Here is a 15062-nt window from a genome sequence, read left to right as displayed (position 1 = left end):
TGCATACCATTGGTGTCATGAACTAAATCTCTCCATCATATCCTCCTCAAAGTTGATCATAGGAAGGAGTTCCCAGTAAACTCACTCAGAACTGGTCTCACTCCAGGGAGAATAACCTGTCTATTTTAAATTCCTAAATTTTTTTATCTCCTGCTTTGGGCAATTTGCAGTGGACTCTGAAAGGATTACATTACATAGAGTTTTGTTAACATGATTCAGTTATAGAACAACTTGAGGATGGTCAGATTTCCTCACTACAGAAAAACACAACAGTTAATTACTGCCAAAAGGGAAAATTCCCTTCTTTCTTCCCTCCATCCCTGCTTGTCTTCTTCGTATAGTGGAATAAAACTGACTTCACAATAAGCCAGTTCAAGCAGGAAATGAAGCCTCCACCCCATTTTTCATCAACTAGAAGCAATCCATTGTCCACTGGCTCATTTTCCTGCACAAATTTACTAGAAAATCAGACAAGTACTGGTGCAACAAAAAGAGCACAAACATACACAGCTGGGTTTACAAACCCATAATTTTCAGCAGATATCATTAGATTGCTTAGTTCCACCATGAAATGAGATTCTTAGAATTTCATAGCTTCACCTTCCTATTGAATAGCTAAACAAAATAAAAGCATCATCATTCCTATTTTAGGATTATTAATGCACCAGATAGTAGAACATTAGATTGAAATGAAAATTTAGGAATATGCTTTCTCCACAAGGCTTTTGAAAAGACAAGAGTACCACTTCTGAGCAAATATATAGGCTCACTATAATTACTTCTGACCAGAAAATTATGTATATTGTTCTAAATATGTATTCGCTTCCACGTATATTAATTTACTACAGCAACAGTTCTGCTTTATTTGGCAAGGTTTGGATACAATCAGCAGTACATTCAGATCCTGATCTTTACTATTTTCTTTAAAATCAAGTGTCTATCATCTGCCCGTGCATGATGACAATTTAACTGAATTTTGTTGTTAATTTAAGGATCTGAAGTCTTTTAGTTGTCTACCCACCAGCAAGTTCGATTCCAATACTAAATTTTAATACTGTTTATCCAGTATCAAAAAAGTACATCTACAGATGCTTTGGTAACAAATTAATCTTTTCAGAATCTGGTTTTCCAGCTAAAATTCAGAAACAGTGAAGGAAAAAAAAAATATTATTCTCATAGAAAAGACGTTTATTCTTGTTAAAATTTAAGAAAACTTAAGACAGTTTTCATATAGATTCTCAGAATGGTGACCCTTGGAACCACTGAATGGAAGCAGTTTGGTCACTGAACGACCAAATCTGTTCGGTCCACTGTTTCATCAGCCTACTCATACACTAGCTCTCCAGCAGCCAAGAAATCAAACTTAGAGGTACCAACATCAGAACTTTAGGTTATCAGCGTCTGGCAGCACCTCTTTGTAACTTCATTTCCCACATCCTTGCCCTTTTTAATGCTTTACTGTATCACCAGTTTGAGTGCTGTGAAAGTATTTTAGACTCAGCACATTCACATTTCCCAAATGCAAAGATTACTTGGAAAAGGAACAACACAACCTGATAGACCCTTCTGATGAACAAAATCTTTGAAGCCCATTCAGGCTGCATGTCTAATACCACTTCCCTAGAACAGAACTGTGAATTTTCCTTCCAGATCCTACAGGTTCTATGGCCAGCTGAAGGCATTTTGACTGCTGAACTATCTTTAGATTAATAAACTATAGAAAATGACTGTAAAAAAAGCTTCAGACATGAATAAGACAACATTCAAGACATTCATGCTGCAAGAGAACGCATAGGAAGAGCAAATCAAACAGGCCAGTTTTTCATACTACACTAACTGGCATAGTGACTTGCAGTACACTGGAAGACATGACTGAACTCACATGTAAAAAGTTTATACTACACAACACCCAAAGCCCAGTCTCTTCTGGTCAGCTTAAAAATTACTAGTCATGTTACATTAGTGGTAGAGGAAAACCCAAACGTCACTTAAAGGTTACTTAACCAACTGCACCCTTCAACAGAAAGCTATTAACTGTACAACAGAATCAATCTTCTCAACTCTCATGAACCTAACAGCTATCAGTATATTAGGATTGGTATTTCTGTTATTTGCATGTCTAGCTTGCATTGAAACACTAGAGCACTGTACTGTGGTCCTTGAGGTTTCTGTACTTCTAACATATATGGTACCCTAAAAAGGAACACAGTATGATTAGTAGCAACCATTAAGAGTCTGCTTCCTAGAATCTTCAACAGAAAAGCAATAGCAACATATTTACTTAAAGGTACCACATAAATGGAAATTAATGACGTATTTTCTTTTTAAAAATTGTCCCAAACATTGAATAAACTCTAAGTTTATGAAAAATGGTCACACCGATTCCTCTCAAATACCAGTTTGCTCCACAAGACCATACGCATCTTCTTATTATTAGAAGTGTCTATGCTGACACAGCCATATTTTATGGTATTCTGTATTTTCAAGATCGATTCTTTTCTGCCATGATAAAATAAACATGAACCAAGTACTCTTTGAAAACAGTAGATGGAGTTTAATTGTTCAACTCCTACTATGCAATATCTACTGCTCTTCTAGGGATTTTATAAATCTTGAAATATTCTACAAATCTCATAAACAGACTACATATTCTAGTCTCAATCCTGCAGTAAACTCCACGAGAAAAGAAAACAGGTTTGGTGTTCAAGACATTTACAGCAGTTCAGTTCAGAAAATAGCAGCAGCAAGGAGTCAAAAAAGCCTGAATACCGTTCCATAACTCCCCCTTCCTCAGCCACTCATCCTCCCACAACAACATTCCTACAGAAGTTATTATGCAAAGCCTTTCAGGAGTGCTCATTAAAAATGCCGACAACTTTGAAGATCATCAAAATTCTACCCTTTAATTTGCAATTTAATAATTGCATCTTGACAGGCAGAAGAGTTCACCCCTCCATCAAAGGTACCATATAAAACACTCAAAATAATTTCAAATATATTTTGAGGTTAATTTTTAAATCATTCAGTGTTTTCATCATGGTTCCGTTACCTGACATGTATGCTCATTGCTCAGCTTGCAAAGAAGAACGTTTACACAGCAGTAATTAGAGGAAATATTAGGGGAAGGCAGGTTAACATGATACAACTTAAGGTTTTCTTTTTGGACCACCACCCTCCTTCTCCCCCAGCAAACCCAGGTAAGGAACTTCTCCCCAGAAGACAATTCCTCAAGTGCTTGTCCAGTCTTTTATTTCCGAGTTTAAGAAAAATCCTCTCCCAAGTCCACTTAATAACAAAACAGAATAACTGCCTGACTTCTCGCATCTGCTATGGTCTGAGCAGCTTGCCTCCATTTTACTCCAAGACTGTGACATAACACTTCAAAGTTTTCACAACAATACTGTAATATGATAGTGGTGAAAAAGACTTCAAGTTAGGATCACCAAATAGTGTATGATGAAACAACACTACCTCAGTCAACACAGAGTTCTGTGTTGATGCACAGAGGCAATTGCCTGAATGATTGCATGAACTAAAGCAAACTCTATCACATGGTCTAAGATGGTGGTATTCTTCCGCAGATACCTTGCCATTCTTGTATCTTTTTATCATGGAACAGAACTACCAAGGGAATAAACACAAGACTGGCACGTTCATGCACTACTACGCTATCTTCACTAAAAATTCAAAATACCTCAGGGCTACCAGAGATTGGACAGCTGCTTTCCAATATCTTCAGTGAAAATCTCACTACCAATTTCGCACAGGAAAAGATGCTCTACTTGGGGTACGACCCCAGAATTTTAACTGCTCTTATAGAAACATTAAACTTCAAGTCATTTGGTTGTAAGAGCTTTTTTTCTTTTTTTTTTTTTCCTACTTTATCTCAGTTTCTTTTTATTTATAAGAAAATTTTTCAATATTATCTTATAGCTCCTGGGATCTTGTCATGACAAGAAAATATTGTTCCTTGCTCTCTCCTTGAGGATTCCTTCAAAGATTGAAGAAGCTAGTGTAAGTTTTTGTTACCCAAGGCAGACATTTGTCCAGCTTTTCATACACCTGGTTCTTCTTGCAACCATTCAACGTCCAAGAGAAGAAACAGGAAGCTTCAATCTAACCAGGCCCACTCATTCACTCAAAAATAAATCAGTATCTCTTGAAGACACAGCTTCCATGAAAGGAGGACTGCTTAATATCTCAACTGCAATTCTACCTCACAAATCAAGAACACACATAGTTGATTAAGCAATTTAATCCTCTTTTAGGCCTTTTCTTTAAGATGGCTTTTAAAATTTTGTCCAACAAAAGGAAAACATAGATCTGATGTCTAGATGTGAATCTTTCAAACACATTCTAACTCAATCAATCTTTGCACTAACTTTGCTGGTGCCTTTTTTTCTTACTTGCTGGACAAAAACTAGAATTGCTTAGATAAGTATAGTGTAACAAATACACAAATTTATCATTGTAATAACAACAAAAAAGCAGTACTTTTATTTACTTTCAGTGGCAAACTATTTATATGTAAATTGGAATTGCATTAAGATGCAGACAGCATTTTAAAATACTTTTATTAAATGAAACTAGATGAGCTGATATCATAGGAAAAGTTTAATAACACACAATTGAAAACTTAATTAAAAGGATTCTGTTCGTAAGAGTGAAATCATTTGCAATCAAACTGAAGTTATAAAATTAGTACATCTGATTCTTACTTATTGGGAAGGGGAGGAATCTTTCCTTGCTTTTCACATCAACCTTTTGACTACTCATTACTGAAATATCTGGAGAAAATGTCAAGGAAACATTTTTTGAATGAAAATTACTATTACTAAGAGCTTCACTTTGCTTCTAGGGAACGCTTTTCTCCTGTGTTTATAAAACCGACAGATATCCTGTGTGTTTAATCTTGACGCTTTCCTTGGTTGTTAGAACTTAAATTATCCTTTAGATTTTAGTATTTATTTTCAAAGTTCTCAAAAAAATTATATGCCTTAATATTCACTTTAAATGTTTAATATTAGTATTAAAATACATGCTCCCAAAATAAGTGGGTTTCACTACATGTACTTGAGAGGACATCTCTAGGTCTCCAAGCACACAGTGTTTGAAATAGGTTTCTTCATACAGTTATTCACATATAGATCTACATATTTTTTGCTTGATCTGCTTTTGAAAACTTTCAAACCACCTATATAGTACAGAATATTATTTTCTTTGTGGGGGGCCTGCAAGAAATTTACTATTTTATATGAGGAATATCAGGTTTCTTGGACCAGTTTAATTTCTGAGTTCTCTTCCTATAATCTATAATATCTATATACCTATATAAAAACCACTCCCAGTGATGGCATCACTCATATCCATCAGCTACAAAACATGGGTTGTTTTTATTTAATTAAAAGATAAACATGCATTTGAAGATTGCTTTTACATGCACGCACACAAGGCAGTTTACAATGCAAGGTAAAAAGATCTACTTCTGGAAAATAAAGTCCATGAAAATAAATTACTGGAGTTCAACAATAATTTTTTACAAAGCTAAACTCCCTACCTTAGACTTCTTATGTATTATTTTATTTGGAAAAGTTAGTTTTTCTGTCCAAACAAAGCAATTCCTTACTTACTCTTTAATGCAGCACAGGTAGCTTACAAATTAAATGTATAAACACACACAAATCTAGACTTACAGAACATTAACAGAGGATAAGTGATTGAATGTTTCCCCACCAATCACCTAAAGTAATCCCCATCACCATGATAAACATTCCTTCCTAGAGTTAATTATAATTTAGTTCCCCACTTCTACTCATTCAGCATTCTTTCATCTACACCAGAACAAGTTCTCCTCCCAGCTCAGAATACATGTTATTAAACTGTAAGAGTGGCTGTGTTGCAGTGAAAGAGGTAGCCCCAATCTTGTTCCATCATTCATCTTCTTCTACCTGATATCTTCACTATCACTTCTTTGACCCAGCATTATTCAGCTCACCAACAAGGAGAAGATCAGACCAGTCAGAAGATGACAGAAGTATTGTACTGGATGGTGACACAGAGGACAGAGAATAAGAGGTAACAACTTTCTTCTGATAGGCAAGCCGTAGCATCTAATGAATCTCTCTTCAGAACTACTGCATCTCACTTGCCAAATTGAACCATAAATATTTCCCTCTGTTCCAGAGTCATCACACCTCTTTGCAACACTGCTTCCTTAAGGGCACCAGAATCAAGAAATTCAACAAGAATGAGAAGGAACACTACTTCCCCTCGAACTGTAATGGACTGCATAGCTCCAAAGCCTACAAAACGCATTATGTTTAAGAGAAGTAAATAGTAACATACTGGGGCACCTTCTTCAGGTCTGGCCTACCTCCCATCGTACAACAGTAAAGACAAAGGCAGAGAGGGGGCACAAAATGCTACAGTTCTCTGGTCAACATAATAACAAAAGAAAAGGTAGAGGCTTATAAAAAGCAAGAAAGGATGTAACAACTGTTACATAGATGACAACTGCATTCTAGGCCTAGCTTCAGCCAGCAAAGGAACAGAAGGCCAGATAAAGACATAGAAAATAACAGAAAGCTAATTCTGAGCTTCAAAGCGGGCCTAACAAGGCAGCTCAAGAAGTTTAGAGGATTCAGGTGCAAGAACTTCAACCACCTACTCCTGCCTCTGAAAGGAATAAAGTAGCAATAAATATTCACAAAGAGAATAGAAAACTACCATTTATACTTGTTTCATCTCTAGAACCATATGTTTATTTTTTTAAAAGGGAAGTTTAGATTAGTATTTGGTCATATTACAAGTCATATTTGCTTAACTGTTTGTACTTCAGGCAGGCAGAATCCTGCCAGCTTACAGGAATAGACTCATAATAGCAACATTGTGCCCAGGTGGCCAAGAAGGCCAATGGCATCTTGGCTTGTATCAGAAACGGCGTGACCAGCAGGTCCAGGGAGGTTATTCTCCCTCTGTACTCGGCACTGGTGAGACCGCTCCTCGAATCCTGTGTTCAGTTCTGGGCCCCTCACCACAAGAAGGATGTTGAGGCTCTGGAGAGAGTCCAGAGAGGAGCAACGAAGCTGGTGAGGGGGCTGGAGAACAGGCCTTATGAGGAACAGCTGAGAGAGCTGGGGTTGTTTAGCCTGGAGAGGAGGAGGCTGAGGGGAGACCTCATTGCTCTCTACAACTACCTGAAAGGAGGTTGTGGAGAGGAGGGTGCTGGCCTCTTCTCCCAAGTGACAGGGGACAGGACAAGAGGGGTGCCATCGGGCACTGGCAGAGGCTACCCAGGGAGGTGGTTGAGTCACTTTCCCTGGAGGTGTTTAAGGCACGGGTGGACAAGGTGCTAAGGGGCATGGTTTAGTGTTTGATAGGAATGGTTGGACTCGATAATCCAGTGGGATCCAACCTGGTTATTCTATGATTCTATGAACATCCTACAACTCTTGGGCACCCTGCCGTATCCCAACACCCTTTCTCCAGCACTCCACTAACAGAAGGGAACTCCTGCCTTGCTCCTGCCCCAAACCCCCTGCACCCAAATTAAAGTAATGAATGAAGCTCAATATACAGCAATGGTGGGTTGATACTTGATGCCGGAGAAACTCTGATCAGATTTCAGATGCCAAAAAAAAAAAAGCACTTACCCATAAAGTACGAAACCACCTACTGCAGAATCCATAACAAGTTACGGTATATGGCTATTCTGGCATATCATTGGAAAATATCAGACATCAGTCAAAAGAAGGATTATTAAGAGCCAAGTCAAGCTGAAAGCTATCCCTTTATTACAGTTAACAGCATTTGTTTTCAAATCAAATGATAAAAGAAAGGTTTTAAACCAAGTATGAACCAGTATAAACCACATATATTTCCATCTACTAATTTTCATTCTGCTCTGTTCAAGGAGCATGATATTAATTAGATCCAATATTAATTATATTTTTTAAAGAAAAGTAACATTAACACTCAACATATATTCACTTTAAGCTAGCATTTCCTAGAACTGAAAATTATCCCTTTCCCAAAGGATGGGAAAATGGAAGTAGTGTTTAAAGTCTTAAATTATTACCAGGAGCCTCAGCCTTCATTTATCAGGCTCGTGTAACTCCTGGGGTTGAGGAGAAAGCCTTGAAAACATTGACAGAAGTAAGTTTGTTTGAAACATTCTTCAACAACCTTGAGAGCATTACTATTATATCAGAATCAACACACTTGACTGTTACTTGCAGTGACTTCACTTTCACTATACAAGGCATATTTATAAAAAAATACTATTACTGTACAATTACGACAGTTCATTTTCATTAGTCCTTAAACACACAGAATAGCTCAAGATAAGAATTGTTTCCCTTGTTCAAAGGAAGTTTTTCAAGCATTAGAAAATGCCATTATGTTTCACCAGTGAACAACTTCTCTAAGTTACAAAAGCATGAATTTGTAACAACTCTTACTACAATTTTACTTTTGGTAGGTCATTTCCAGGGTCACCCACAAAACTGTGATTATTACTAATCTGTTGGCTTACGCTCTGCCTTCTACCAACTATCAGAGTGGGTAACTACTAATCCATTCAAAAAAATCAGCAACCACATCAAAAAGAAAATGCTCCTAAAAAAATAAACAGTACATTTGATAAATCGAAGGTCATCTTTGCTTATTTTCGGTTACACATGGTAAATTATTTTCCCAATAACTGTTCCAATTTTATGTACTCTCATGTGTTGCCATCATGAGCAATCGTGCCCACTTTACCAGTTAACCACTGCTAGTTAGTTCTCTTTAATATCTCTCACAGATAGCTGAAAACTGATAACTTGCTGTTTGTTTCCATGAACATTTAATTCATCTTGCTTTTAAAAGTAAAAGCAGGTATCACCTGATGCTCGTATGATGTACTCATTATGAAATTCACTGTAATGTAATTTCTCTGTTGTATGAAGTATCCTTCCTTTTTTGTAACTGCATGTATACATACAACGCTCTACTAAAACGTAAGCACTAGTTTATGCATAATTTGAAAAATCAATTAATATCCCACTAAGTCTTAAACACTTCCTCATCTTTACAACTAGGCTTACTTCTGCTACCCTTCAATTGTTTAACTCACTGTCTTAAAAAGAAACCACTAACAATACAAAACACATTACTCAGAAATTAAGCATCCTAGTGGTTTCAACACACTAGTAAAAAGACTGAAAAAAAATCAAGGTAGTTTCAAAACAACTCAAAACCAAATAGCAAGTACTTGCATATCCAGTAGATATATGGCAAGCAGATTGAAAACAGACAACTGACACTAGTACTGTCCTTAGCTCTGTACCTCTCATCCTCAAAGCCAGCGTATGATATTAACTCATGAATTGTCACCTGAATCAATATTTTCTTCTGCCTGGCACAATAAACCAATCGCTGGCCTCTGCTTCATCCATTTTGGCACCACAATAATTTTGCTCTTTTGTATGCCAGTGTTCCACAGCTGACATCAAAGAGGTTTGGCTCTAGGAACTGGCTCAGAAGTCCTGTCTTCAGCATTTAAGACGCACATGAGAGAAACAACATCCTACTACTTCCTGAAAGAAATGAACTCAGTTTTAACTAAAATCTAATTATTTCCCTATAACTGCTCTGAGATGACAAAAACACTTGAATTTCTATACTGCTTTTGGAGAAGGAAAAGTTTGATTACTTCCATTTATAGGAAAGTGTTGACTCACCATACTTTCATCCCCATTACTTTTAAGAACATGTTCCATTTAAAATGCCTACACAGTGATTTTCACACTTCATTCTGCAGTTTTCTATATGAGCTGTAAAACTTTCAATTACTTGGTCCAACCTAGCCTGTAAAAATCTTAATTCCAAAGAGTTATCCAAAGATCACAGTTGATAAAGATCTCGCAGTATTGCAAGAAGGAAAGGAGAATAATTTTAGTTTCTCTGCTTAGGTTGTTCCTATATCTAAACTGTCTAATTTCAAGTGGCACACCTAGAATCTTTTTCATTTTTATGTACCTTTCCACGCTGCCAGCTTCTTAAAATGAAAGAGATTTATCAATATAAAATGCAGTCATTTGAGCCACAGAAGCAGTCGACCATCAGAACGCATGGGATTTGTTCATTCCAACTATGCTAGTCACATTCTTTTCCAATAGCTCAAAGATACAGAAAGACACAAGTTTGCTATTATTCTCTTTTAAAAAGCTTCTTAAAAGTTCCTAACTCTGTAAAAAGCATATGCATCTGATTAAAGATGTAGCTGCCTCACCATCTATCTACCAAGATACACTGTCTTCTGCTTAAACGTTAAAGAAGTTCCCTTCTTTTGAACCCTACAACGAGCAAGAGAAAGGCAGGGAAGTTATTGATTGGATGAACCAGACCCCTTCAGGTCATCTTTGCTCCTCCTTCCTCAGTTCTTACCAAAACCAGAGAGCATCCACTACTACTACAAAGACAAGAGCATCCCCCTGCACCGTGAGCTAGGGCTAAAACACTCACAGGGACTTCAAAACGGCTCAAAATAATTCACCAGTTCTAGAGTCAGTTATCATCCACCCACATAAATCTTATTACTTCTGCCCAATCCATGAAAACCAGTAACAAAACCCTCTTCTTGGCCCTGTTACAGAATTATAACTTTTGGAAGAGAGTGAAGGTTAATTCCAAGATACAATAGAAAGCACACAGTTCCAGTTCCTTGAATGTCTCTGAAAGCCTCCTTGTTATCCATCTTTGAAACTTATGAACTTCAGGTACTGCCTTTTCAGACAGATGGGAAAGAATCTGGGAAAGAAGCAGGGAACAATACATACCCCCTCTGGCAGCCCGCAAAGACTTTGTACTAGCATCAAGAGGCAGTAAGCGCGACTTTGACGGGACGACAGGCAGCCTACATCTCACTTGGGAAGACAGTGACTTCCAAACATCCTTACTGACCCACCCAGAGCCCCCAAGACAGCAGGCTCCCTCCTACCCCTTTGCCCACAGGCTAACCCTTCCCCCACAGCCTCCAGCACCCCGAGGAGCCCCCCACGGGGCTGTGAGCTCCCCTCAAGCCCAAGCCCAGGCTATCTTCTCTCCATCTGCCCTGTTCCGAGCGCCTCCACGGCTCTGCCCCTTCCAGGTTTCTTCCTCCCTGGAAAAGCCAACCCGCGCTCTTTACACAAACACACAACGCAGTAAGAAATAATAACCAAAGGGGGGGCGGGGAAACAAACAATAAAAACAAAGAAATGACAATTAAAAATAAGAAAGCATCGAAAACCAGCCTACAACAACAACCCCACAACTCACCACCCAGGTCAGTCCCCCGCTGCCGCCACCGCCGCCTCCTCCACCTCCTCCTCCAGACTTTGCCATTTTGTGCCCGTTCCTCCCTCAGCCGAAGCGAAGGCTCAAGGCGGCGGCCGGGAGGGCCGGCACGGACACGCAGCCACCCGCAGGCACGGACACGAACCCCCGCAGCGGCGGCGCCGCTTCCCTACTCCATGGCGGACCGGGGGCCGGGCAGGGCCGGGCGGAGGCCGGAGGCGGCGGGCGGGCCCGGCCGGGCCTGCGGCTCCGCGGCTTTAAAGGGACGAGCCGGCGCCTCCGCCTCCCGGCGGCCGCGGCGGCAACAGCACCGCCGCTATCGCCGCCTCCTCCTCTTCCTCCCCTCCCTCCTCTGCCCTCTTCTTCTCTTCCTCCTTCTCTTCCTCTACCCTCTTCTTCTCTTCCTCTACCCTCTTCTTCTCTTCCTCCTCCCCCTCTGCCCTCGTCTTCCCTTCCTCCTCCTCCTTCTCTCCCTCTACCCTCTTCTCCCTTTCCTCCTCCACTCCCTCTTCCTTCCCTCCTCCTTGTTCCCTCCCGCCTCCTCTACTCTCTTCTTCTCTTCCCTCCTCCTCCCCCTCTCCTTTCCACCCCCCTCTTCCTCCTCTCTTTCTTCCTTTCCTCCTCCTCTCCTTCCTCCCGCCCCGCAGCCACAAAGGCCCTGAAAACGGATTAATAATGAAATCCCCCCTCGCCCCCCGCCCCGTCCCCTCCCCGCGCACACGCCACGAAGCCCGGAGCCGCGCCCCCCGTTCCCCTCCCCCCGGCAGCGCTGCGGCCCGGCCGCCGCTCTCAGACAATGAGCGCGCTGCCCCGCGGCCGCCTCCGAGCGCGCCCGGCCAGCCAATCGGAGGCCCGCGGTGGGCGGGGCTGCGAGGGGAGCGGACCAATGGGAAGGCGAGAAGCGCCGCGGGGAAAGACGTCACCGCGGGTGGCAACAAGGGAAGGAGAGCGGCGGCCGCGGGGGGGCGCTAGTGCGGGGAGGGCGGAGGGAGGGAAGGAGGGAAGGAAGGATAGAGGGATGGAAGGATGGGGGAATGGAGAGATGGAAGGATCGAAGGATGGAGGAAGGAGGGGATGGGGGATTGGAGGGATGGTGGGATAGAAGGATGGAGGGGATAGAAGGATGAGGGAATGGAGAGATAGAAGGATGGAGGGAGGGGGGAATGGAAGGATGATGAATGGAAGTATAGAAGGATGGAGGGAAGAGGGGATGGAAGGATGGGGGTATGGAGGGATGGAAGGATAGAAGGATGGAGGGAGGAGGGGATGGAAGGATGGGGGAATAAAGAGGTGGAAGGATAGAGGGAGGAGGGGATGGAAGGATGGGGGAATAAAAAGGTGTAAGGATAGAAGGATGGAGGGAAGAGGGGATGGAAGGATGGGGGAATGGAGGGAGGAGGGGATGGAAGGATGGGGGAATAAAGAAGTGTAAGGATAGAAGGATGGAGGGAAGAGGGGATGGAAGGATGGGGGAATGGAGGGATGGAAGGATAGAAGGATGGGGGAATAAAGAGATGGAGGGAAGAGGGGATGGAAGGATGGTGGAATGGTGGGATGGAAGGATAGAAGGATGGAGGGAAGAGGGGATGGAAGGATGGGGGAATGGAGGGATGGCAGGATAGAAGGATGGGGGAATAAAGAGATGGAGGGAAGAGGGGATGGAAGGATGGGGGAATGGAGGGATGGAAGGATAGAAGGATGGAGGGAAGAGGGGATGGAAGGATGGGGGAATGGAGGGATGGCAGGATAGAAGGATGGGGGAATAAAGAGATGGAGGGAAGAGGGGATGGAAGGATGGGGGAATGGAGGGATGGAAGGATAGAAGGGTGAAGGGAGGAGGGGATGGAAAGATGGGGGAATGAAGAGGTGTAAGGATAGAAGGATGGAGGGAAGAGTGGATGGAAGGATGGGGGAATGGAGGGAGAAGGAGATGGAAGGATGGGGGAATAAAGAGATAGAAGGATGGAGGGAAGAGGGGATGGAAGGATGGGGGAATGGAGGGATGGCAGGATAGAAGGATGGGGGAATGGAGAGATTGAAGGATCAAAGGATGGAGGGAAGAGGGGATGGAAGGATGGGGGAATGGAGGGATGGCGGGATAGAAGGATGGAGGGATGACTGAGCTGCAGGGTCAGCACCTGCCCTGCAGGGACTCCTCCTTCCCTCCTCTCCCCTCTCTGGGGCAAAGAGAAGCCTGGCTTTCCTGCAGGGAACCCGCCGTCCCTGGGGAAGTGGTTTTTTGAGAGGGAGCGCTCGCGGCTGTCCTGTTTGCTCATCTGCAGGACAGGTGGAGAAGACGTGATGCAGTAGGTAGGACAGGGTTTCCACCAGCTCCATAAGCTACCCCTGCAGTGGCAGCTGGAGCAGGATTAACGTCCTGGTGCTCCAGGCAGGAGAGAGTCGATAAACCACTACCCTCTCCTGGGCCCTGGTGATCGGCCTGGGGGGTTCTTTGTCTCTCATGTCTCACAGAATTTTATTCTGCTACTGTTAGGAACGCTTTTTTGTTACGTCTTCTTCCCGTCAGTTGCCGTATTTTAGGGTCACATAATAAGGCACCTTGTTCTGTACCCCTGTTCTAAGATATCCAGCATCATCCAGTTCAACCGTCAAACCAACACCACTGTGCCTGCTAAATCGTGTCCTGAAGTGCCACATCTACGTGGGGTTTTAACTCCTCCAGGGATGGTGACTCCAGCCTATTCCAGTGCTTCATCACTCTCAGTAAAGTATTTTTTCCTAACATCCAGTATAAACCTACCCCGCTGCAACCTGAGACCATTTTAAGTATGAGTTTAAGATACTTCAAACCAAGAGCAAAATATATATGACTATGAATATTATAGTATAGTTATAGATATTTTGACAAGCTTAAAAAAAACTTCCACTACATGCAGCTTCTCAATTAGTAAATTTAACATTGCCATCTGAAATGCAAAGACCCACCTAGTCCAGCCTTTTCCGCTCCTGGAATTATTCCCAATGTAAATTCACAAAAGGAGGGACTAGTAGGAGCACTGCATCTGAGCTGGTAGACAAATTGGTATCTGAAGTGAATAATTTCAGCTGAATTGTAAGTTATAATTTAAAGGTTTTTGCTTTTGCAAAATGATTTTCCTAAGAAGTAAATGGATTGGAAACAGAGCGGTCGCCTTTGAGGAGTCAGTTGTAATGTTCAATTATGCCTCAAGGGAAGGATCAGAAGAATTTCTAGTAAATATTGCTTATTTAGCATAATTTTACTCTGCCAGTTTCTAAGGAACCCATTAAACTAATATTGAAATGCTGCACAGGGATTATGGAAAATAATGGCATCTGCCTGGAAGAGGCAGTAAGTTATCTGTTCCAGCCCAGTTTTACTGCAGCTACCTGTGCCCCTGAGCTGTAGACTGTGTTGCCTCCTACTTTAGGCAAGGTAAGAGAGAGTGTTTCTTGCAGAACAACAAGGTGGTAACACTGGCAGTGCTCTGCCTAATGCTGTGGAGTTTTGGGCTGCTGATTAGAAAAGGTTTGGGTTTTTTCCCAACTCCCCTATATGCAGGACCTGTAAAATGAATCACGTGTAGGGAACCAAGGCTCCTACAATGAATATTGGGAGGACTAGAGAAAACAGTGTGAGTGCATCTGTTGAAAGCTTTTTGCACTGGTGGAGAACCCTTAATGCATACAGCAGAAAGAGAACGAGTCACAAACATTAGTATTACCTTCTCATTAGCTCTGACTGTTTAGTAAATAGGCTGTTC

The 15062-nt window shown here is 41.9% G+C and overlaps 1 protein-coding gene across 1 annotated transcript in view; it reads right to left on the bottom strand.

The window, feature by feature from the left end:
- Positions 1 to 11426, bottom strand: part of TOP2B (DNA topoisomerase II beta) — a 61030-nt gene extending 49604 nt beyond the window's left edge. Inside the window, exon 1 of the mRNA XM_069860101.1 lies at positions 11302 to 11426. Within this exon, the coding sequence (XP_069716202.1) occupies positions 11302 to 11367 (66 nt within the window). The 5' untranslated portion in view covers positions 11368 to 11426. The remainder of the gene's footprint in view (positions 1 to 11301) is intronic.
- Between the last annotated feature and the right edge of the window lie 3636 nt (positions 11427 to 15062).

This window comes from Phaenicophaeus curvirostris, chromosome 6, assembly GCF_032191515.1.
Source record: "Phaenicophaeus curvirostris isolate KB17595 chromosome 6, BPBGC_Pcur_1.0, whole genome shotgun sequence".
NCBI classification, from domain to species: domain Eukaryota; kingdom Metazoa; phylum Chordata; class Aves; order Cuculiformes; family Cuculidae; genus Phaenicophaeus; species Phaenicophaeus curvirostris.
The sequence above is the reverse complement of the archived record's forward strand: the minus strand, read 5'-3'. Positions and strand labels throughout refer to the sequence as shown.